General features: G+C 42.3%; 1 protein-coding gene across 2 annotated transcripts in view; it reads right to left on the bottom strand.

Moving 5' to 3' along the window:
* Positions 1–23,474, bottom strand: part of DSP (desmoplakin) — a 222,571-nt gene that overhangs the window by 84,421 nt on the left and 114,676 nt on the right. For both annotated transcript variants that reach the window (XM_085607227.1, XM_085607228.1), the window contains exons 7-14: positions 20,444–20,605; positions 19,295–19,399; positions 18,308–18,403; positions 16,858–16,983; positions 7,189–7,341; positions 3,694–3,848; positions 2,245–2,371; positions 1,080–1,344 (exon numbers count right to left, since the gene is read on the bottom strand). In XM_085607227.1, the coding sequence (XP_085463353.1) occupies positions 1,080–1,344; positions 2,245–2,371; positions 3,694–3,848; positions 7,189–7,341; positions 16,858–16,983; positions 18,308–18,403; positions 19,295–19,399; positions 20,444–20,605 (1,189 nt within the window). The remainder of the gene's footprint in view (positions 1–1,079; positions 1,345–2,244; positions 2,372–3,693; positions 3,849–7,188; positions 7,342–16,857; positions 16,984–18,307; positions 18,404–19,294; positions 19,400–20,443; positions 20,606–23,474) is intronic.

Raw genomic sequence — 23,474 nt, 5'->3', positions numbered from 1 at the left:
ACTTTTATACCTGGATGAAGACCACTGATGGGGAAGACACAGCAGAAAACTGCTTGCTACTTAGTGATAACATCTACTTAAAAAGAGGATATAACTCTACCAGGGGAGCTTTGTTCACATCTAAATGACTTGCCATCATAACAGATTTAACAGACTGGAGAACTACAACAAAAACGTTGTGATGTTTAATCATACAAGGTGGGAATTAATTAAGAAAAATATTACCACACTTTCTTGCCATATACCTAATTATAAGAGCCTTTAAACCAAGGATTAATTCAGTAATTTTAGCATGCTTAATCTTATACCATTAAAAGGTGCTCATCATCGTGTCACATTCACCTGTAACGTGTCGACCATTTTGAAAGTACACACAAAAACATTCTAAGAGGGCCACCTGCTGCTCTTGGCTTTGCCATTGCAAGAGCAATTCTACATGCATTTGCAAAGCAAATAGTGATCAACAAGGGATGGCTTGAAAAGGGAAGGAAGAGAGAAGTACTGGAGTAATAGAATGAGAGAGACGCCAAGCTCCAGCAGTGTTTGGTGTTGAAGCAAGGAGGAAAGAGCAACATGGAGGAAGTGTGTGTGGGGGGAGTAGGAACCGAGGATGGCTGGGAAGGCAGGAGTGGGGAGAGAGAGAGACATAGAAGAGAAAATGAAAGAGAGGGGAAGAGAGAGAAGGAAGGGAGCAAGAAATGCATTCCCAGTGAGTGCTAAAGCACAAATGGCACATACAAATGCAACTAATCAAAGGTCCTGGACATCGGCAAGGGAGGATACACACTATATCAATCAAAAAGCAGGGTGACACACAAACAGGGAGAGAAACCCATAGACAGGAGCAGGGACCTGAAATGGACAAGGAAGTTTTCCAATCATGAGGCGGAGGGCAGGAGGGGGTGGGGTGTGGGGGCTGCAGACCCAAAACCCATTCCATGTATGTGTTAAAGCACTGGTTACAATGCGGTCTATAGCGGCGCAGAAAAATGAGAATGATACAGAAGACTGGGTGGGATGGTCCTAGAACACCGCTATGCAGAAATGTTTCAGCGTACTGCCAGAAGGAAGAAACAAACCTTGGGTGTTGATCTCAGTTATGTGCTTTTGTTGCTGCTGCTGCTGCGGTTGCTGAACCTGGATTACTTTAGTCGTTTGATAGCTCGGAAGCTGAACCACCAAGGTCTGATAATGTTTCTGAGCTTCAGAAAATTGAGACTGCATCTTTCGCTTGTCTTCATCACCAAACATCTCTGATCCTTGGCTATTACGAAGGAATTCTTGGTAATGAATTTCCAGGTCTGATACAACTTTTTGGTAATCCTCATAACGCATTGTTTTGAGCTAAAAACAAATGTAAGAAAACAATAGTCTTTTTTTAGAACAAGCATTTTTTTCACGGATTCATAGGTACATAACATCCAAAAATTAAGTGCTTCATAAAAGAAATGCAAGCCTGATCTAAACATTTTAAGTAGTTTAAGCATGAGCATATTATACAACTTTGCAGGTGCCACGATTCAATTGACCAATCAAAACACAAAGATGATTTTGTTTTCTATGTCTTACAAAATCTACAGATGCTTTGGCACACAGACCAGCATTAATATGAAAAAGGCCTACACACTCAATCACTTGTGGGTGCAGATACAACTTACCATGTAACTTATTCTACTAAACTCTGCTGAATACAAACTTTCTGTTATGGTCACATGAAAAACTGAAAAATCAAGAACACCTTTTTGAGAAAAAAAAAAATCATGCTGAAGTGAATATTTTTTTTTTAAGGAGAAATAGGAAATATGGGTGGCAGTTTAGGCCACCTCAGAAGAAAAGATGCCACCATGAAAAGCACACTTTGAAACAGCTTCCCCAGATATGACCTATGAAATTTAGAACAAAGATCACTTACAGAATATATGTAGCAGCAATCTGCATCCACTCCTGAAAGACGCGATACAGAGCCACTGTGATTTAAATGACTCACTACCTCATACTAGTGTCAATGCTGAAAAACTTCCCAATAGTTTTCGAAATTGTGCTGAATAAAAAGCCAATCTATTTAGTGGTCACAAGTTAAGGTGTCCCATAACTAAAAACAAATTCAGCTTAGTTCTTCTTAATTACAACACTGAATAAAGGGATACAATCACAATTTAGCTTTGAGTTAAGTCCTTGTATTTGCCTGAGTTCATTGTAGAACACCTAAAAATGAGCAAGGTAAAAAACCACACAAATACACACCTTAGCAAGAGTCATTGCTCTAATTTTCTCAATGTCCATCATACAATATTTCCAAGACACCAAGCTCTTCATGTTGATGTACAACTGGCTCCAGAAGGACAAAAACAATTCATAGTACTGCTCAATCCTGGAGAGGGGATCAAAGTAAATGTCAAGATTACAACAGAAAACATACTTTGTGAGGTACTGATGAGAATTTCAGTTTCGAATAACATAACATCACCAATAACATTACTGATATGGCAAACGGTCAGAAGTTTTAAAATATGTTAAAGCATTAAAATTATATCACCTAAACTTTTCCAATGTAGGATGAATCTTTCAGGGAGGAAAGAACAGGATGTTTTGGCATCAGGCAGCAATTATCGTGCTTATGGCAGCACTTTTGCAAATAGGGTGACGGCTTCTATGACCGTTTAAAAAAAAACACTTTTTTTTTGTGCCTAATATTATATTTTTCCGAATTCAAGAAACAGCTCTTAATAAGTTTCACCAATTTAGGCACGTAATGTAAGTTTCATCTTGATTAGGTCTTTTTACAGAATATGGATTAAACCGTTGTTCAAAAAGTACCCAGAAATGGGTTTTTACTGAGTTTGCTCATGTATATAGGTATCTGAGCAGCTACACTGACTAACCTTTGACAAACTATGCATTTACAAGGTAAAAGGTTGCCAGAAAATTTCACAAATGGTCTTTAGGTGGTTCCACAGATATGAAAACAAAACAATGCACTATATTTGTAGAACGTGATATGTTCTGTATCTGTCACTGATGATGTATGGTAGCTGACAAACTGGCATTGAGACTCAGAGCCAAAATGAGTCTGCTGTTCCATGCAAGAGACTGGAGGAGGCTATTCAGAGTTTTGCAAATATCCTGTCCCCACTACTGATTGTATACACACTAAATAGGACTGATAGGAGAACCGTCAATTTTTGGAGGAAGTCCTGCATTCGCCAAACTTGTAACCCCCTCGGTCTCCGGATCCAAAATGGATCAACAGATCCAATAGAGATGCGGGGTCATCTGGTTCAACACACATATTTCGCTTGAAGTGGCAAAGTGTACACAGCTACCAAGCAAGATGGCCCAAAAGCCACTGAGGTGTATGTACATGGAACACATATAACGTAAGAGTGCCGATGAGACATAGGTACCAGAACTGTGTTGAGGACAATTATTCTTAAGAAAATGTAAGTTACGGAACAACTCCCCACATTCTCCTGCTCCTATCAAATGCAAAAATGTATTTTAAGTTACTCCTGAATTGAGAACAACTATACCTTAGGGGACAGGGGTAAATAAGTAAGCACCAGAAATAAGAAGATGATCAGACTATCAGGAATATGTGTACACTCGCCATATTAGTAAGTCTGGAAAGATATCTTGGTTGTATTGTCATCAGTCAAGAACACAAAAAATGCTACTACTGACACTGTAACTTACTTTGTAGAAAGATCTACAGCAATCGGATTTGGTGGAGGTATGATAAGGCTAACGGAAGGAACCAGCATATCAAGTCCTCCTGGGCCAGTCACATGCCATTTACTCCGCTCTGAGTTGTTCTTCAAAATGCATTCATCTCCTTTACGTATAGTTTTCTACAAAAAAATAAAAGAGGTGTGTACAGTTGAAACAGACATTTTTCATCCTAATGCACAGGTGTTCATTGACATTGAGCAGAAGTTATCCTGCAATCCCCAATAAACAAAAACTAATGATCAATCAACGAGCAAAATAAGGAAAATAATCTCTTGGCTTATTTTACCTATTGGTATTTTTTTATATTGACTTTTGAGGATGAAAAGCTAAATATCCTAATAAAACTAAAGTGACAATATGGCTTTACGAAGATATTGTTGATTCTAGTGACAAATGAAGAGAGTAGACCATATCCTGTCTCGCATGGGTAGTCTCCTTCCTTTCAGGTTGAGCTGCCACACGCATGGGTGTGATATTGCTCATCTAGGAGGGGGTCTAATAGTGCTTAATCTCACAACAAGTAAAATGCACCTGTCAAAGTCGCAGGTTTCGTATACCGTGATCAAGCACAAGGTTTGGAAGGTCTCTATAAAATGGTGGATAGACTAATGTCGGAAAGGGTTGGATACCACTGTCTCACATGGTGGAATATAGCTATCAGTTAATGTGGAGTACAGCATTCTTCAACAGGGTAGAACCAACTCTCTTTCTTCAGGTCTGCCTCACTGAATGAGATAATGTCTCACACGGTGGGATATTATTCTTTAACCGACCAATTAACTGCTGCTGATCGGATGGGGGAGCAACAGCCAGCCCACGGTGCTCTTTGAGGCTAATTAGGATCTTTTGAGAGTTTTGATTTTAGAAAGGAAACACATGTATGCTATTGTAAAAGGCTTGCCATAGCTTTAAAGGTAATTAATTCATACATTTATAAACAAGCACTAGCAAAACCAACAGGTTTGGCTTTTTATTAGGGGAAGCTTTTGGTAATAGTTGAGAGGCTTTGTGCATGTAGCCTCCAGCTGTTTTAGAAATAAAATCCCAGTATTAATTAACATCTTGGGCTACAATAACTTGGAGGCTGGGAGTAGGGTCCCTTGCCTTTGTTGAATAGAATGCATTAGCAAAGGTAAGCTGCACTCTCGAAAAAGAGCATTATGAAAAAGATTCAGAAGATAAGGTTTGCACTGTATATGGTTAACACTAAAGACATTCACTGTGAAAAATATTACATAGTTAATACATTTGACAGAGGACCAGCATTTTCATTGCATCTTTAAGAAAGCTGATATGCTTATTATGGCCTATATATGGCTGTCAAATACAAGCTTCACATCTTGTTACAACTGCAGCCTAAAAAAGGACTACTTGGTGCCCTATCACAAAACACTAATGAAAACTTAAATGGGTCAATGTAACTATCCACAAAAAGCCATGGTGTTGATTGACAGCTCATCAAAGCAATGTCATTCCTGAAAAACACATGAAAGCCAATAGCCGACACAAACAGACAGAAACCCACCCTTTTTTAGGTCGAGCCCGAGTCTGCGCGCATGCGCTACACTGCGACACTTGTTGTAGTGGAGTATGGAAGAGAAGCCCCGCCCACTCTCCACCCATATTTCTCATTGGCTTGTGTCATTGTCCTTCGTAAATGCTGGCTTGCAAGTCGTGGTTAGGGTTGTTAGTCCCTCCTCAGTACCGCCTTGTCTGCATTTGTAACCAACCATGGCGACTGGCCTTTTACTGTGGATGCGACATGGTATGTCTTATTTAGCTTGTAAGCACTCTTTTCTTTAATGGGTTTCTCCTACTGCAGGCACGACGTGCTTTACTCGCCATGCCCGCTTTCACTTTCAAGCAGCCCCGGACAATGGCGGCTGCTTCCTTGAAGTGAAATAGGTCTCGCATTTACAAGAGTTTGAGCTATTGCCATTGTAAATGACAATAGCTTAAACTCTCGTAAATTTGAGATCTATTGCATTCCAAATGCTTTTTCTCTTTGCTATTTCTTATTGTAATGTAAAAGGAACTGAGGACATGAGGTATTCCTGAGTGCTAAGGCTATCTGTAGCCACATATAACAATTAATTGCTAGAGAAAAATGGAAACACATACCAGTCCTGCCTTTGACTCGCTAGTTTGTAAACCTGGAGCAACTACTAAAATCACATTTTCTGACAGCATGAAATGTCTAAACAGAGAAATTGTATTAATTTACCAAACACTGTAGAACGGAATTCCAAATAATAAAACTGAATAAAGATAAACCACATAAACAAGATTATAAAATGGGCCCATACCTACATTACCAAACAAATCACCACAAACTGTAGGTGGTCTTTCCTGGTCTACCAAATATTTCAAATAGGTACAGATATAAACAACATTAGTTTTACACATGTTTCTATAGCACAAGTAGTCTTAACAAACTGACAAAGCCCAAATGAGACAAAACAATCCCTTCTCCATGAGATCTGCAGGAATGAGCTAGCGGACTAAGCTGAAGTGTACCAAACAATCATCAGTTGCATTTGGATTCTACTGAAAAAACTTTTAACAGAGGACTTGAGAACATACATTTATGAACAATAAAGGAGTCAGGATAAAGTTATTCTGCTTGATACCAGACCAAATACCTTGCTCGCCTCTGCGACCAATATTCTTAGCATTTACTTGAATCAGACAATACTGCTTGACAACTATCAAATAAGGTTGATCAATATGTATGGCAAATCCTGCCTCGGGCAGCACATTACCTAATTAATTTGCTTCTTCAACTCGGAGTCTTAAAAACTTTTCATTTTACAGGTATCAAAAGTCTTTTTTCAAAGGTGTGAATGAAATATTATGTTGTGAAAGGGAAAACACCACTCATAATCAACCATTCTATTAACTAGGTGAGTGAGAAACTACAACAGGAAACAAGATAAGCAAGGACTCTGACATAAAATAACCACATTTTAGTTGTCAACTGAATAGGTAGGTTGGTCAATGCACTTGTCTAACACACTTGGACCCAGAATCCTCATTAAGTTATTTTATCTGACAGCCATACTGGGCAGAGAAACACAGACATGCACACCATAAATAAACCCCAAGACCCACCAATCGTATGCATTTTGGTGAAAGTCAAAAGCCCAACCTCCATATAGAAACCCCAAAATGGGGAGGAAGCTTTCTGCACTTCATGACATCCTCAGCAAGAGGCAGCATAAATGGCAAATGTTCTAAAAAAACACCATTGAGAACCAACACAAAGGTTCCAGAGAGCCAATTTGTGTAATCTGCTGACATCTTGTGAAAACATCATCTCGTATTTCATCTTGAAATGTTGGGGAAAATATTTCAAACAGTACTTTTGATAACTACAGTTTTTTCTAAAATCTAACTTTCATTGTTGCTCAATCACATGCATATCAGATGATTCTGTATTGTGTAAGCTCGCACTCATACCTGTTCCTGCTTGTAATCACAGAGCGCCTTCAGGACAATGGGCTTGTTGCTTCGATAATCCGGATTACGAGGCTTCAGCTGCACTATCTTCTTGGATTTATTCACCACATTTTGAACTTGCCTCTTGTATTCCTGAATTTTTTCTCGTTCTTTCTGTTAAAAGACAGAACATTAAATATGTTTAATTAGAAAAAACATCTTATGCCTCAACTCCTGGAAGCTATGGGGAATAACCTGCTGAAGTAATTTAGTAGTTCACAGCAATCACCATTCACAGTGGAAATTTGAAATGTGAGGCTAGCCTGTCAACTTTTTCAAGTAATACTACTGAATATTAACCAATGCTGCTGATTATTACCTCACTAAGTGCTAAGAGTTTCCATTGTACAGCGAAGCATTTACACCTCAAAACTATTCTGAGGAAGATATACAGTACAAAGGTGTTTTTGGAATAATGTAGTGCAACTAATGTGGTCAGGTTATATGATTTTCTTTCTTCCTGTTCCAAAATAGGTCATACGTGAGGATGTTGTTAATACCTGCTGACAACTTGTTTTTTCTCTTTATACTAAACCATCAAAGATATTTTGAAAGCATACTAGAAACAAAGGTTTGACTAATATAGTGGTGGATCTGCTGAATGATGTGGTTTCCAGGTATTTGACAATTTAAATATGCCTGTGCTTCGGTGGTGAAAAAGTAAGGTGAAAATATAAAACATATATCACTTTCCATAAAGGAGGCACAATGTTCAAGGCAAGATATGATGACTTCGTAAAACTTACAAAAAGTTTTTACCCATACCTGCCATAAATAAACGAGTGTGGCATAGGTTATCTGCCCACAAACATCATTTATAAAGAAGTGTCTCTTAACCTTCAAATTCTTAAGACTTGTTCACTGGTCAGCTGGACATTACTACCTAGGGGAGCTCACCGTAATCTTGCCAAGCAAACCAGAAACATGTATGAATGTATCATCTCAAGGGAATAGTTGGCATCGCTATTGTAATATGTTCAAACATTAGCAATGAATGACAACACACACAAGATGATGGACGGAATGTTGCACAATGGCAGAACATTCACCCCCATGTCACAGATCTGGGTTTAATCCATCGTTATTTTGCTCACCACGACACCCCAGTTCAGACATGGCCATATGCAAATCAGTCTTGGCCCTGTACCTCATGGGAACAGTCCAGCCGCGAGTGGGACGGGTATGCTCAGACGTGAGTCCCGTGATCTCCATGCCACTGGAATCAAGCTATCCTGGCTGAAGAGGGGTGAAACTCCGAAACCGGTCCTAGGATGCTTGTTTCCGGTCCAGGGAGGACCTGGCTTGGCAGTTCGGGCTGGACTGTTCGCATGAGGCACAGGATCAAGACTGATTTGCATATGGCTGGGTTCAAACTGGAATGGCATGGTGAGCAAAAAAACGATGGATTTAGGCCCAGATCTCTGTACTGGGGTGAATGTATGACATTGTTCTGCATTCTGTCCATCAACTGTTGTTTTTGCAATAGCAATGAATGAATTAATCAGCAGAAAGCCACCACTGCTTCTTCTGATGGATATTCATATTTTTTACGAACAAAATGTCCGAGTGATGGAAAGGAGACCGACTGGGTTTGGCTGATTGTAGATGACATCATTAGGATATTTTGTAGACAATCCTCCTTTTGATTTTGAACCCAGTATTTCACCTTGTGTTGGGTGAAGTGTGGACTTTTTCATTCTACTCAAACCTTCTATAGTATGTGTACAACTCATCCAGTACACGGCACAGCTTCAAGTCCAATAACTTGCAATGCAGCCTTGACAAGCTAGATGCCCAAGTACAGAAGTGCACAAATAACTTTTGTGCAATAATGAGCGTTGACAATTACTGCAACCACGCGGAGCCTATTTGTCACTAAACCCCAGTATTTTGCAATGGTAATGAATCCTTTCTGCCTCAAATATGTACTACTTTACTAGAGAGTGCGGAAGCAGGAGCCTTTGAGAGTTCATCGATATCATGAACTGGCCTTTCAGCAACAGTGCAATGATCTTACGCAGTATGAGTCAGCCTGAGCAAAAGTAGCAAGAGTCCATGTTAAACAGAAGCCTCCATCCTCCCTAACCATAAAGTAAAGGCAATGTGAACCTCACTGTGAAGAATATTGAGGTAAAGGCACAATTGTCCATCCCTAACAAGATGGGATTAATAGGCATCATACCTGCTGTTGTTGCTAAAACGTAATCATATGTGGAATAATTTGCGACAGTGATGTAGCAAATTGTGATGCACAAGGTTTCCCTAGCCTTGAATATTCTCAGCTTTTTTGTTACTAGGAAAGAAAAAATACCCGTGCAAGGCCCAAGAACCATTCTCAGGCAGAGTTAGTGTCCACAAGAAAGCTCCTGTTGACTAATTTGAACATAACCTATACCTATACCTATACAAGGAAACAAAGTCATCTTCACGACGTTACTCATCAATTGGCCAAGAAGCCCTGAAACCTTTCAACTCTTGTTCAGGCCCAATTCTTTCAACAGCCGCAAGCGGTAGCTCAAATACTTGTTTCCTCCTATCAATAAATCAGTATTTGTAAAGCGATCTCTGTCGCCCCTATGGTTATCTGGGTGCTGTGTCTCTGTGAAAGAGCCAGGGCTTGAGTCTCTTTCTGAAGTCTGCCAGCGATGGGGGCCATATGAAGCTCAGGGGGGGGGGGGTCGATATAGGTCTTGGCTGTTACGTAGGACAAGGAGCGGCCGTCACTGCAGCTGCGGCTGATGCAGGGTGTGAGTGTGAGTGAAGAGGAGCATAGTTGTCTAGCAGATTGGTGGAAGTTCATTCGATGGGTGGGGTAGGCAGGTCCTAGGTCACGGAGGGTTTTGTACGTGTGTGTGAGAATCTTGAATTGGCATCTTTCCTGTATGGGGAGCCAGGGGAGGTCTCTCAGGTGGGGGATGGTGTGGGATTGTTTGGGGAGGTCCAGTACGAGTCTGGCTGCAGCGTTCTTTATGGTCTGGAGTCTTCTGAGGAGCTGGATGGAGATGCCGGCGTAGAGTGCATTGCTGTAGCCAAGGCGGCTGGTGATGAGGGCCTGAATGACGGTCTTTCTAGTGTTGGTTAGGATCCATCTGAAGACTCTGTGAAGTGTGGAAGCAGGAGGAGGCGATTGTGTTAATTTGTCGTTTCATGGTAAGTTGGCTGTCGAGGATGACGCTGATGTTGAGTGCGTGGTCGGTCGGTGTGGGTCCGAGTTCTGCAAGCCACCAGCTGTGGTCCTATGCGGAAGTGTTCTTCGCGAAGATCAGTTCTTCTGTTTTGTTGGAGCGAAGTTCTACTTCGTAATAATAAGCCAGCTAAGGTTCTCCTTGAGTTTTGCTTAGATGTGGTGACCATGATCAAAAACAAGTAACTGGTTGGCGATCAAACACTAAAATTTGGACTAGTCTGTGTAAAATATGCATGTGTTTTTTCACAGACTGATAACAAAACAGCACCCTGCACCCGGCCGCCCAAGTGTCGCTGAGGGTGTACCTTTGGTGCTAACTTGAACCCCCCTTTGCCCTAAGCTTAGTTCAGGAGCTTTGCTTCCACAACCCAGTGGCCTGCTCGTAAGCAGCCACCAACCGGAGGCCCCCTATCCCCCCTTTGGATAACACTGGGCCTCAGCACTCTGCACCCGGCCGCCCTAGTGCCGCTGAGGGTGTAACAAGAGTGCATCCTTGACCCTGGGGGAACCCGGAGTCTAACCCCAGAAACCCAACTCCCACAACAAAGTGCTTACCTGTTAACCGATAACACGATTTCCTCCCATAGGATAACATTGAGTGTTTTTCTATGAAAAGTTTTTAAATGTGGAGTTGGAAAATCTATGAAAGTCTTTAAAACTGTAAACAAATAACAAAAACGCTTTTACTTACCTGTGTACAATGTCCCAGTGTAGTATCCAGGTATACTACACTGTGTAAGAAAAGTAATCTACTTGACATCCCATTGAAAAGCCAATACAAAGTATATGTATAATATTTCAAAGCATTGCATTACTAGTAGGAGGGGAGACAGGAAGGGGACCTGCTCCTGATAGCAGGAGAGGCTGGGGGTCGCATTACAAAGGTTGCAACACCTCGCCCAGGAAAGGCTTCGTTTCTGGGCTCAGGGAGCGAAGGCTCCCACCCTAGGGGTCCAGAAGCATGTCTCATGGTGGCAGGCTGGTGTGCACTAGTCCAGGAACCCATCAGAGGCTGGTCGTTTATCAGAGGGAATCTCTAAGATGCCCTCTGAGTGCCTTTTTCATTAAATCCCACACAGGCATCAGTGTGAGTTTAATGTGCTGACAAGTTTGATACCAAACTTCTCAGTTTTCAGTGTAGCCATTATGGTGCTGTGTAGTTCGTAATGACAAACTTCCAGCACCTTATATTCTCAATGGCATTACTGCACTTACAATGTCTAAGAATGATTGGCTTAGACTCTGTAGGGGTACAGGGCTCATGCACCTGTACCCTCACCACTGGTATAGTGCACCCAGCTAGAGGGGTGACTGATCTATGCCAGGGCAGTGGGTGCCATGTCGACTCTTCGCTTTGTTCTGCACCAAAACACGCCGCCAGCAATGGCAGTGTGTGTGTGTAAAGGTACAGGGCCTCTAAGGGTGGCTCAATAAGTGCTGCAGTCCTTAGAGGCCTGCCCTGGCCACAATGCCCTTGGTGCCCATGGTACCTTTTACAAGGGACTGACATGTGGCCAGAGAGGTGCCAATTGAGAGTACAAGGTACAGGAGGAGCCAAGATGGCGACCGGAGCAGACGCTTGAGCGCCCGGCTCCGTCGGCCCTTGGCCTCGGACTATTATCCTGATGCCCATCCTCGCCGATTCTCGAGGTGCAACGTGTGCGAAGACGCGCTGACCGCGCCGCCGCTTTCCCGGAGTCTCAGCCCGCCCGGATGCCGGAGTTCTGGGTGCTTTTGTTCTCTGCACTGGACCCCTGTGCCATTGTGGCCTTTGCCGGCCCCCTGGAAGCTCCGCAGTTACCGTACCCGCTAGCGCAAACCTGAGCCCCGCGGTCCCGATCTCACCTCGCACCACGGATCGTCGCCGGATGAGCCCGGGGAGGGACGGCCGGACACCTTCTGCACCCTGCGCCTGACGGGCTGGAGCTGTGGGGTGGGCCCCGGTGCGACGGGTCTCCTGCCCCGCTCTGAGGACCGCGCTGTGGGAGGCTGCTGACCCCCTTCTTCTATTGCCTAGCCGGCGGCAAAGAGAACCCGCGGGAAGAGAAGCGACTGTCGGCCTTCCCTGTTGCGGCGCAGACCTGAGGGGAATTGACTCCTTGCCACGACCCCCCCCCCTGGCCATTACACCGTACAGCGGTAAAACATGGCGTTGATTGCCTGCTCGCGGCTGGGGGGTGATGCTCCGGTCTCGCCCGCTGCCCATTTCGCCCTCCCTCTTCCGGACACCAGCTCCACAGTGCCGTCCCGGATTGCTGCCGATGTGGGGGCCCAGCTTCCGCTGACATGTGGCTCCGTTCTGGCTGTCCTGCGGGACTTTCGACTACAAATGTGTGCTGGCCTGCAGGCGCTGAGTGAGCGGTTTGACTCCATACTGTCGGCTGCGGGTCGTGAGCGCTCTGTTTGTCATCAACGAGGCGTGGGTCTACCAGTGCTTTTGTCCTCTTGCGGGGAAGCAACGGCGGTGTATGATTGTGCTACACTGGTGCCTGCATCCGGCGTCCCCGGCACCCAGGATCAACCGCTCTCCAGCTCAACTGCGGATACTTTGTTCCCCTGGTCATGGCTGCCTGCTTCATTGTTGCCTGCCTCACCGCGTCCGCAAGAGTATCCTGCTGAGCGATACCTGACAGCCTCGAGGAATCGTCCGCGGTGGCCTACTGCTTCTTTTCTGTGGAACTCCTGTACTCTACTTGCCAGGTCTGGATTTTATGTGGTGCAAAGAGGGACCTCAATAGATGGTCGGCGGCCATTTCGTGATCCTACTTCACCATCTTCTCACAAGCGGCCATCTTGTCTTTGTCTGCTCGGGATGCGGGGCCTTCATGTAGGGGCTGGCTTAATCCCAAGCCCGCGATCGGGCCAGGGCTAGAATGACTTATATCGCCATGGTTCATGGACGGGCTGGACTGGGACTGGAACTGTATGTATGTGTTGTGTGCACTCGTCGCGATTTGTCTTCCTTCGCTTAAATTGTTGTGACACGTTATTTTCGCACGCAGTTTTTTGGCGTAGTGGGTTCTCAGTGTGTGGAGGCCATAGCTGGCTGATGGATTGGGGCGCTCTGGTGTTCCGTGGGCTCCTCCCCACCTTCTTTTCTGTTTTCTTATTTTCCTTACTCTATTCCTACTTTCTCTCTTGTCTATATTTCGGGTTCATTGGGCGACAGGCACTATGCTGGGGGGGGGGGCAGGCCGTAGCCTCCGCATTGGTGTAGGGTGGGGGGGTAATACTCTGTTCTTAATTAGTTCTATGGGCCTTTTTCTTTTATGTCTCTGCGCTATACTTGCTTCGATTCGGGGTCCGGGTGTGGGGTGGATTGAGTGGGGGCGGCTCTGGAGGGGTGCGTAATTGCTCATGTGACTATCCTGTTATATCACTGCACCGCCTCACTGCTTGAGATTTTGCTTCCATTGTTGTTTTAATGATGCTGCTGCTCTCCCGTGTGGTGAAGCTATCTGGCGGACTCGAATCTCTTTTGTTCTTATCCTTCACTGACTTTTTTCCCTGATAAAATTACCTTAAAAACTTAAAATTAACCTTCACTTCTCCTTCCCCTGGTGTCAAGGATCTCTCCAGTATATAACTCATAACTCGTTGTTAATCTTGACCGTTGAAGCACAGGGGATGTAATGTTGGTATCAGTGCTTAACCGTATCGTGGCCGGCCTGACGGTTGTAGGCCCGTATTTGTTCTATTAAGATGCACGAATAAAGGTTTAAAAAAAAAAAAAAAAAAAAAAAAAAAGAGAGTACAAGGTACAGTTTTGGGGAAAGAACAAAAAAAACACAGGCCCTTGGAACCTAATTGGCAGGGACACAGGGCACATCAAGTCAAAGTGCATCAGTAGTCTGGCAAAAAGTGTGGGGGGGGGGTGTTACTGCAACAGAAACCCATGGTGGAGTGCATGGATGGCTGGAATAAGCAACAATTGAAAGATGGATGAAATAATGAATGGATGACAGAGTGTAAATGTGAGATAGTGGATATCAGTGCGTGGCTGGAAGGGTGAAAGGATGAATGGAAAGATTATTAAAATGAAAAGACAAGGGAGCTCTTATAGGGAGGTTAGGGTGCACTTTGTTGGTGCCATCAGAGCTTTCGTTGAATGTAGGGGGTATTTTAATTTGCTGGCTACTCCATTGCATCCATCGTTAATCTTTCGAGCCAGCAAGGTTTTGTCTCTGGCTTGCTGTCTTTTAATTTTAAGGAGAAATTACATTTTTCAAGGGCAAGCATTGTGGACATTCATTTCACGCAGGGGGGTCCACCATCCTCTTTGGGCAAAAAAAAAAAAGAACGAAGAACGAGCCTTGGGAACCACCAAAAATGAACAGTGATACAGCTCGTCCAAGTGGGTGTTGAAAAAAGAGAGAAAGTCACTGTAATAGGTACACAAAAAAATCCAACTTCAAAAAAACACCCTTCCACAGTGATCCTTTACAGACAACTGAAGGAAAATATCTGTGGCAAAGAGATATTTGGAAACCACGATCGGTGGCAGGCAAAATGGCTAAATAATGGAATTGACATCAGTGGATTACATCATTCTCACGATATTTTGTGGACAGTCCTATTCAAACGGATAGGATGCCAAAGGGATATTTGCAGAGTATTTCCGCATTTTCCCACCAGGTGTCAGTAGTGGCAAGCATGTGATTCTTTAGACCTCATACTAGAGAACTGCTGTAGGATTCTCGATGTTAACTAAACTTGAGTAATACCGCACAGTTTGTAAAAACAACATGCTCTTCAATTAAAAGAGATCGTTAAACATGTTTTACAGGTGCGCTTCATTCAGCAAGGAAATGAAATGGCCTCAGATATTCTAACAAAATTAACGTATTTCTGGAAAAAAAAACACAAGACTGTAGGCAAGATTGTGAGTTCAAAGAGGGGGCAACCTCCTTCCGAGGATACCTATAATGCCGAATGTGTTAGGACTGCTTTGTGGGAAATCTATTTTATCGACGCTTAGAAAAAGAAATAAAACCTCTGAACGCCCAGAAGTATCAAGTACATAAAATAAATGTCGTGTCTTACTCTTCACACTCTACCAACAGCCACCCTAGTAAAACAGTGTCACTCATGCCAAGCATAATTGTCTTCCATGCAAATCATTTTATACGAATGTCATTAGTGAAATATCCGACACTCCTTCCTAAGGGTACAATGAAGCGAGTGTGAACTATCGAAACCCAGGAGAAATACAAAGTAAACCCCTGAGAAATCCACAGTGCGGTCCCTTGCAGTTTATTTGATTATCTTACCCTGCCAGGAGAGCTGTAAAAGTGGTAAAGCGCCTTGCCCCCAATTTCAAATTGCAGTGATATTTACATCTAGAACCCTACTACATGCCCTTGAATGGCACAGTCAAAATAGGAGCCTTCAAGAAATAATTTACCCAGTCACATGACAGGGAAAGTCGGCCACGCTTCTCGGTCCAGTTTATGCTTTAGCACCATTTTTTCGAGAGGGACATCTCGTTAATACAAGCAGATCTCACAAACTGAACTCTACGACTTGCCACATTACTTTTTTTAAAATTATTATACTGCATTCTGTCAAGGATCTGGTCTTCAAACAGTGTGACCTGACAAATTAATATGACCAAGAACAAAATGTTCAATTCTGTGATTCGATTTAACAAAGAAATGCATTCTGGTAGTTGTAGTCTTGATTTCCTTCAAACAAACCATTTGGATTATTTGATGTGGTTACAGTAGCAAAGTTCCTAAAAGGCAATCCCCGGACAGTAGCATTGCTTTGTTGGTGATATTGAAGGTATCTGGTAAACCAAGGAAGAAGTTCTCATCTATTTTATTCTTTAGAGGGGTCACAGTACCCTCAGGCTGCAGTTCAAGTGTACAGAAAAACTTTCCTGTGAAAATTTGGAAAATGCTAGCCGTTCGTAGATAATCAACAGTCCATTTGTCTAAGTCAAACAAGATTGCTATTTAATTCTGATAAACCTTTTTCCAAGTTCATACATTAACCAATTTTCTCTAGAATAATGTTATTTCCATTTCTTTTTCTCACCAAGTTTTGTATTTGTGAATCCTTTTATTGTCAGTAACTTTTTTGCTGTATTTTGTTAGGTTTTTTCAATAAATATGTCTCATATATTAAGCCCTTTATAGGTGATTACAGCATCTATATTATTTTTAGAGATTTCAGAATTTGCGTACTTGCAAGTTCTCACCTAATGGAGGCCTGGCCATGGTGAAACCTCGCAAAACCAAACATTTCGAAAAGGAAACCCACCTGGGTGCTCCAGAGTTGACTTAAATGAGTCTCTTATATTCCCCAAAGTTTAGGAGTCCCAGTTCTGTACTTTGTATTTTAAGTTTTGCAAAACAAGGCAGGTATCTGAACGAGATAAAGTGAAATGGCCATTTCCTAAGTAACAGGGCCTACATGAACTATAAATAAAATGGTAGTACCTCCAGATTTTTGATCAATTCCAGTATATGCTGCAGATCCATGTTCTTGTCACAGGTGTACTTCTTTCGGATGGAGTCATGTAAATTCTTCAAGTAGGTGTCGGTGCTCTGCGCCTCTTCAAAAAACTAGACAGAAAGACATAACAGCAGTGAGACGCAACCTGTGGAAAACTTCTCTGAAACCTTCAGGAAAAACAGAAAAGTATACTTTTTCCTAATCAATTTCTAATCTTTAATGTTAATATGCACATTAATAGAGGAACAAATTAGCTTCTTCAATCAGAATGCAATGTTGTATAGCAACACTCTGTAGAAGGAGTGGAGCCACTGCATAAACATCTTTTAAAAAGTCATCAATTTACTCTTATAGATTTCTTCCTATGTTTTGTGTTCACTTCACATCTACGCAAAGTGTATATTTTCATCCACACTCCTGCTGCCCTACACGTCCACCCCATGGACTGTCCACAAGTTACACAATTCATTGGAGTATATGGGGTAGAAATTAATGTGTCGGCAGTTTAGATTTGTTTTTCTGTTTTCTCTACCAGAAATATAATTTTTGTTGGTGAAATACCATCTTCTAAACCAACTGCATGTAGAGCAGTGCTCAAGTGTTTTTCATATCCAATTTGCACACTTACTCTTGGTGTTTTTGGTGCGAACCTCAATATGCAAATTGGGTGTGAAAGGCATTTGGGAAGTTTGTGAGCCCCAGTTTCACACTGGTCTCATGCATATACTATGTGTAACACTAAACGTACTGCAATACAACATTCACCATATGTGTGCTTATTCTCCTATATTATGTTATTAGGAACCACATATAGAGTTAGGCTGTAATGAAACATTTTACAATTTTCTAGAGGAAATGTAACTGCAGATAGAGCACTTGTTGAATGTCCACCATCACGTAGGTAGCTGGTGTATTCACCTCTTAGCTTATTATTTTATTTCACAAATTAGAGGATTTTCCATTCCCACCAAGCTCTAAATCAGGGTCTTAAAGTCAGGCAAATATTTCAATCTTCAGGAGTGTGGATTTGAGGTTGGCAGGCTAACCTTTGTGGTCCTGTAAGTAAATCCGATGAGAGCCGAAAGATATGCGCAACCAAGGCTCGATATGGGTGAGGGATATTTCAAAACATTTCACATCTGGGTACCTCGGTCAACGAAGTCAATAATGAGAGCAGAATCTTTAATTCTCTGCTGGTGCTACCTCAAATTTCTAGTGGACTAGTCAGTGTCACAGATCAATTCTTTAGAAGATGCGTCATGTGTCAATCTCGTCCACCATGAAGAATGGACAGGATTATGACAGTACACACAGTTTTTAACATTTGTGTTATGTTTGCAACTTTTAGTGCATGATTCCTGAGTGCTTACACAATATTCAAAAGTATCATGGTCATGGATAAAACCAATTTACACCACATGTACCAGACCATACCTGAAAATATGCGGCATTCTCCTTCAGATGAACATCAATGCATTTGGTGATCTGGAGAATCCAGCTCCATTGTGTCTGTAGAGTGTCCATGTATGCCTGAAATGACATTGATCACATGTGTGAATCAACATACACCGTTGTAAACTCACATCAGTGGCTTTTCATGGAGGACGACTAGTAGGATGCCGCAGAAAGAATCGTAATGAGTACTGTGACTTACAAACCCTACTTTATCAACGGATCTTTGAAAGCATACTTCCGATATATATTGACAATACCATCCTTTTTCAAGTGCTTGTAAATTGAGATCTGGCCAGTGCCAGAGTTCTGTGCATTTGCCAGATAGCTCATATGAGTGTTGTGTGTACTGGCATTCTGGGGAATTTAGCCGATGTCTTTTGTCCAATAAAGTAGTCATCAACAAGGATACTGTGGTGACAGATGACACTGCTACTTGCGGCAGGTTCGTGGTGCACAAGTTAAATCAGCTGGCTTTAAACATTTTAATTCAGCATCTTATAGGGGGCTTATTGCTAAAGTTCATCAGAGAATAGGGGGAAAAGGGGAGATTTGTAAAATAAGACCATCTGATGTGCAGGAACTTGTGTTTTTCATGGGCTTTGGAGCCAACTCTTTCAAACAGGGACTATGTTTTAGTAGTACAGGAGCACGAGGAAGGAAACTGCCCCTAAAAACAGCATGGAGCTGCAGACAGCCTTTCATTCCCAGGACCCCAGGAGAAACATGTCTATTACCAGCTCCAATAAGTGTAGAGCCCATCTTCCCTTGGCAATAGTTACACAGAGAGGTAATAAGATATGAAACTGATTTTTAAATTTACAACAGGAGAACATGAAAACAGTTTTAAAAATCATCCCGTGCACAATGCCACTCCATTGCTTTCTTTTCTTAATGCACTTTTATACATGCATAAGTACATGAGGGAAAGCACAGAACGATGATTTTTATCATAAATAAAAAAGTTACCTCAATTTTGTCTGCTGCCGGGTGCTGATTGGCAACTAGTTGGTCACTTTCTTGCTTCAGTTTGTTTAAGTCTTTTTCTTTCACCTCCAGTTGGCTCATAAGTTTCTGGTAATAAAAAGTCAAGGGAAAAATCAACATAATATAAATTGCAGACAAAAATGTGACCTGTTAAATAGTGATGCCTGAAGAAGGCCAAGGTCAGTGGAGGACAACAGCGGACTGAGATAGCTCATCTGCAGGACAACGCCGTTCTCACAAGTGTGGACCCTCACAGAGAAAGAAAGGCTTCACAGATGACTTCAATTGCCTTTTTTCAACATTAAGCACCTTATGAGCATTTTTATGCACTATTATAAGTTTGGCAAATCTATTTGGTAATATATCCAGATGGCTCTTTGGTTAGGTTTCCTACAATATTAACATAATTTGAATGCTATACATGCAGTCCTCTTGCTCATATGGTTGTGAAGGCACATATACGATATGTACCTGTACTAGGGGAAACTACAGTAGTGAGAGTGCGCCAAATGCGAGAAAATAATGACCACCTCGGAAACATTTGACATGATGTCCCATCTCAACATGTACCGGACTACACACGTCCAACTGTCCTACTCGGTTGGAGTTTATGGCTTCCAGTTTGAAGGCAAAAGCTGGGAATTTGGCTCGAGAGGGATTTATTCTTTATCTAAAGGAAAGTGGCAATGAATATACCAAAAGCAAAGATATATTAAAAAATAGTGGTTATATTTTTTCTCTTGGTATATTGATCATGTTAGAGCACGTGATAAAAAGGTGAATTCCATTGACATGTTTTAGCTACAAAACCACTGGTCCCTTATTTGTACTCTGCAATGAATACTACTACACTTATAAATATATTACTTATTTGCAATTTATCCTGCAACAATTCACCTACTCGTTTTAGAATCTGTCAAGCAGACACTGGACAAGGGTACTATTACAGAGAAAGTAGATTAGGTCTTGTTTAAAATATATTTGGTATGTGCAATGACACCAAATTAAAGAACACAAAATGGTAGGCTATATCATTTACTGGATTTAAACAGTAATATTAAATAGAAATATGGATTTAATAAGATGTGATTTAATGCAGCGACCCTAGGATGGAACTTTGCAGCTACTTACCGAGAAGGACTCTTGCTTTTTAGTAATGTCCGTATTCTTATCACTCCAATCATAGAGAAGTTCTTCTTCCTCACGGTCGTTTATCCACATGATCTCCCTGGAAGTTGCCTGGATGATGCCCTGCAATTGCCTCAGTTGATCCATTTTTTCAAAGGATGATTTCTAGCAGGGGTAAATCAATCACACTACATGTTAGTGGCAGAAAGTCTACCATTCCTCATTGCCTAGTCTTGTAGTATTGTAAGATGTGCACACATTGGTCAGTCACAAACTGGGAAATAACTCTAATCTTTCAGAAAATTGGTTTTGAGATTGAGTGATTGTAAGAAAGTGGACCCTCTGAATTCGCTGTCGTGGGATCAGCAATTGGAAAAACTCAGCATGAATCGCAGTTTGGTTTGGCCGTGCATGGATCCAAAGACACAACGTGCTGGCTTTATAGCCAGTGAAATGGCCTGCAGTTTCATCATTCAGTTGCCCCTTTCCGGTAGCTATCTTTTGAGGGCAGAGGTTAGTGGGTAAAATGCAGTTCATCAAAAAAAAGTTTGCCTTCAGAGAAAAATAGAAACAAGCCATTCATAACGAGTTGTTAACCTTACGATAAGCTATTCGTTCACACATAAGACCTTTTATGAGAATATATTTGATTGGATTATGTCCACAACTTTCACAAAATAAAGAGAGAACAAAAACACATTTAAAATATTCTATTTAGACTTTGGAAGCTCACTGCGCATGTCTGTAAACAATGACTAAGAGTGAGTGTATTTGATGCAATAGTAACCTATTCATTCATAAACTAATTTGCCAAAACCTGACACTATAATGCAAACAAGATTAAAAGGAGCCCAGGAAAAAAGAGCTCTCGGCAGCCGAGATATCTTAAGTATCACTACCAAGTGTACACGACCAATCAAGAGGAACTTGAGCGGAAAGTAAGCCACATCACGCTGCCTTTCCACATTTTATCTGATGGTGTTGTATGCTATTTAAACTTGGGTTAATGAAAGTGCCCTAAAAATCGTTGATAAGTGAATTGCTGGAAACCTTGCCGTGTGTACTACAAATCTGCACTTTGAAATGATGAACCAGAACAAGTCCCTTTTTATTTAAACTCAACTGCTGCTAGGAATAATTCACTGTTGCGCTGTTGCTTCATGGTGCTTTTGTACATTTTGGCTGAAGAGCGGCTTCAATGATGGGACGGCCATTTTAACCTCCTGTCAGAAGCACTCCCACGAGACGCCATCTTGGTAGTCGTTCTAGTTCATTTTTCATACCGTGCATCCCGTCCTAGTTAATGAGAAACTGCTGCAGACGCGCATCGGCAAGTTAGTCGCATCACGCTGCTTTTTCACATTTTATCCGATGTTGTTGTATGCTATTTTAACTTGGGTTAATGATAGTGCCTTAAAAAGCATTGATCAGTGAATTGCTGGAAACCTTGCAGTGTGTACTACAAATCTGCACTGTGAAACTACGAGTCAGAACAAGTCTGCTTTTATTTAAAATCAGCTGCGGCCAGGAATAACCCACTGCTGCTGGACTGTTGCTTGATCGTGTTTTTGCACATTTTGGCGAAAGAGAGGCATCGCTGACGGGGTAGTCATTTTTAGCCCCGCCAGAAGGACTCCCACTAGGCACCATCGTGGTAGGCCTTCAATTTCATTTTGCATACTGCAAATCTCGCCCTATTTAATAGGAGATGGACTGAGGGCATGCCGCTGGTGTGCCAAAGGCAAGCCCGTCTGCACCTATCCCCACATCAACCACGCACAGCGCCAGCACCTATGCTGTTCTCTCCCGCAGCACGGAGCTCTTCAGAACCCTAAAACTTAGGTAAAGTGGAGAAAGTATACAAGGGAAGAGCTTCTTGCCCGAGACCCTCTTTCGCTGAGGTTCAGGGCCACGATCCAGGTGTGCAAGCTCACAATAGGCTCACCCCAGCAGAACCTACAACAGGGATAGAACCAAAAGGGAGAGGAATCCTTCATTGTGGGCTTATTAATGCCAGATGCCTCTGTAAACATGCCATAGAAGTTAAACTCTTACTGGGGGACAGAGGGGCAGATATTCTGTTCATTACGGAAACATGGGCCTCACCAGATGCAAAGAATACCACGACCAGGAGAAAAATTGGAAATTGGTATTAAGAGATTATAAAGAACAGCTAAAAAAAAGGGTAAAGGCAGAATATTTTGCTGAACAAGTAGTACACTCTTTAAATATGGCCAAAACAGTATTCTCCTTAGTAAAAACATTGCAATCCCCATATTACGCCACACAAAGAATCATACCAGCGCAAGAGATGTGTAATGGGATTAGTTCATTTTTTTAGCACAAAATATTGAACACTGTATATAATTTAAATAAAAATGACTCAGTAAGGACTCTATGATCTGAACGCACCCTTAATATATAGAATCCACCATACAGGAGCAGAATAACAGGATCCAGAGGCTTGAGATCATCCCTCCAGTTATGAAGAAGACTTCCTTGAGTTGGCAGGAGCCATTACTCTGGGCTCTCCGCGCAACCCACTCATTCCAACATACTGGAAGGTACTTGCACCACAGCGGACCGAGCCTTTAAGATACATTTGTAATCTTTCCCTGGCCACTGCTACCGTTCCCAAAGACTGGAAACCATCCACAAGCCCTAAAGACTGTTAATTTTGGGCTCATTTCTCAGCTGCCTTTTCCAATAAAAGTATAAGAAAGACATATCAATAAAATTATATCGACCCATATTAGGGCCAGTAAATGGCTCCACATGGCCCCATTTGCGTTTAGGCCTCGTCATGGGACTGAGACAGCTCTGGTTTCAGTCACCGACGACGATGTCAGATAGCATTCAATACTGTGGATCACTCCATCCTGCTCAAGACATTGGAGGAAGCTGGTATAGAGGGAAAAGCCTTCGACTGGTGCAGCTCTTATCTAGCTGACCGCGAACAGGCAGTACAACGCCCTCCTTTTCGCTCCAGCTTCACTGCAGTTCCGCATGGCTCCTCACTCAGTCCCACCATGTT

This window comes from Triturus cristatus, chromosome 5_2 (genome assembly GCF_964204655.1).
Source record: "Triturus cristatus chromosome 5_2, aTriCri1.1, whole genome shotgun sequence".
Lineage (NCBI taxonomy): Eukaryota > Metazoa > Chordata > Amphibia > Caudata > Salamandridae > Triturus > Triturus cristatus.
The sequence above is the reverse complement of the archived record's forward strand: the minus strand, read 5'-3'. Positions and strand labels throughout refer to the sequence as shown.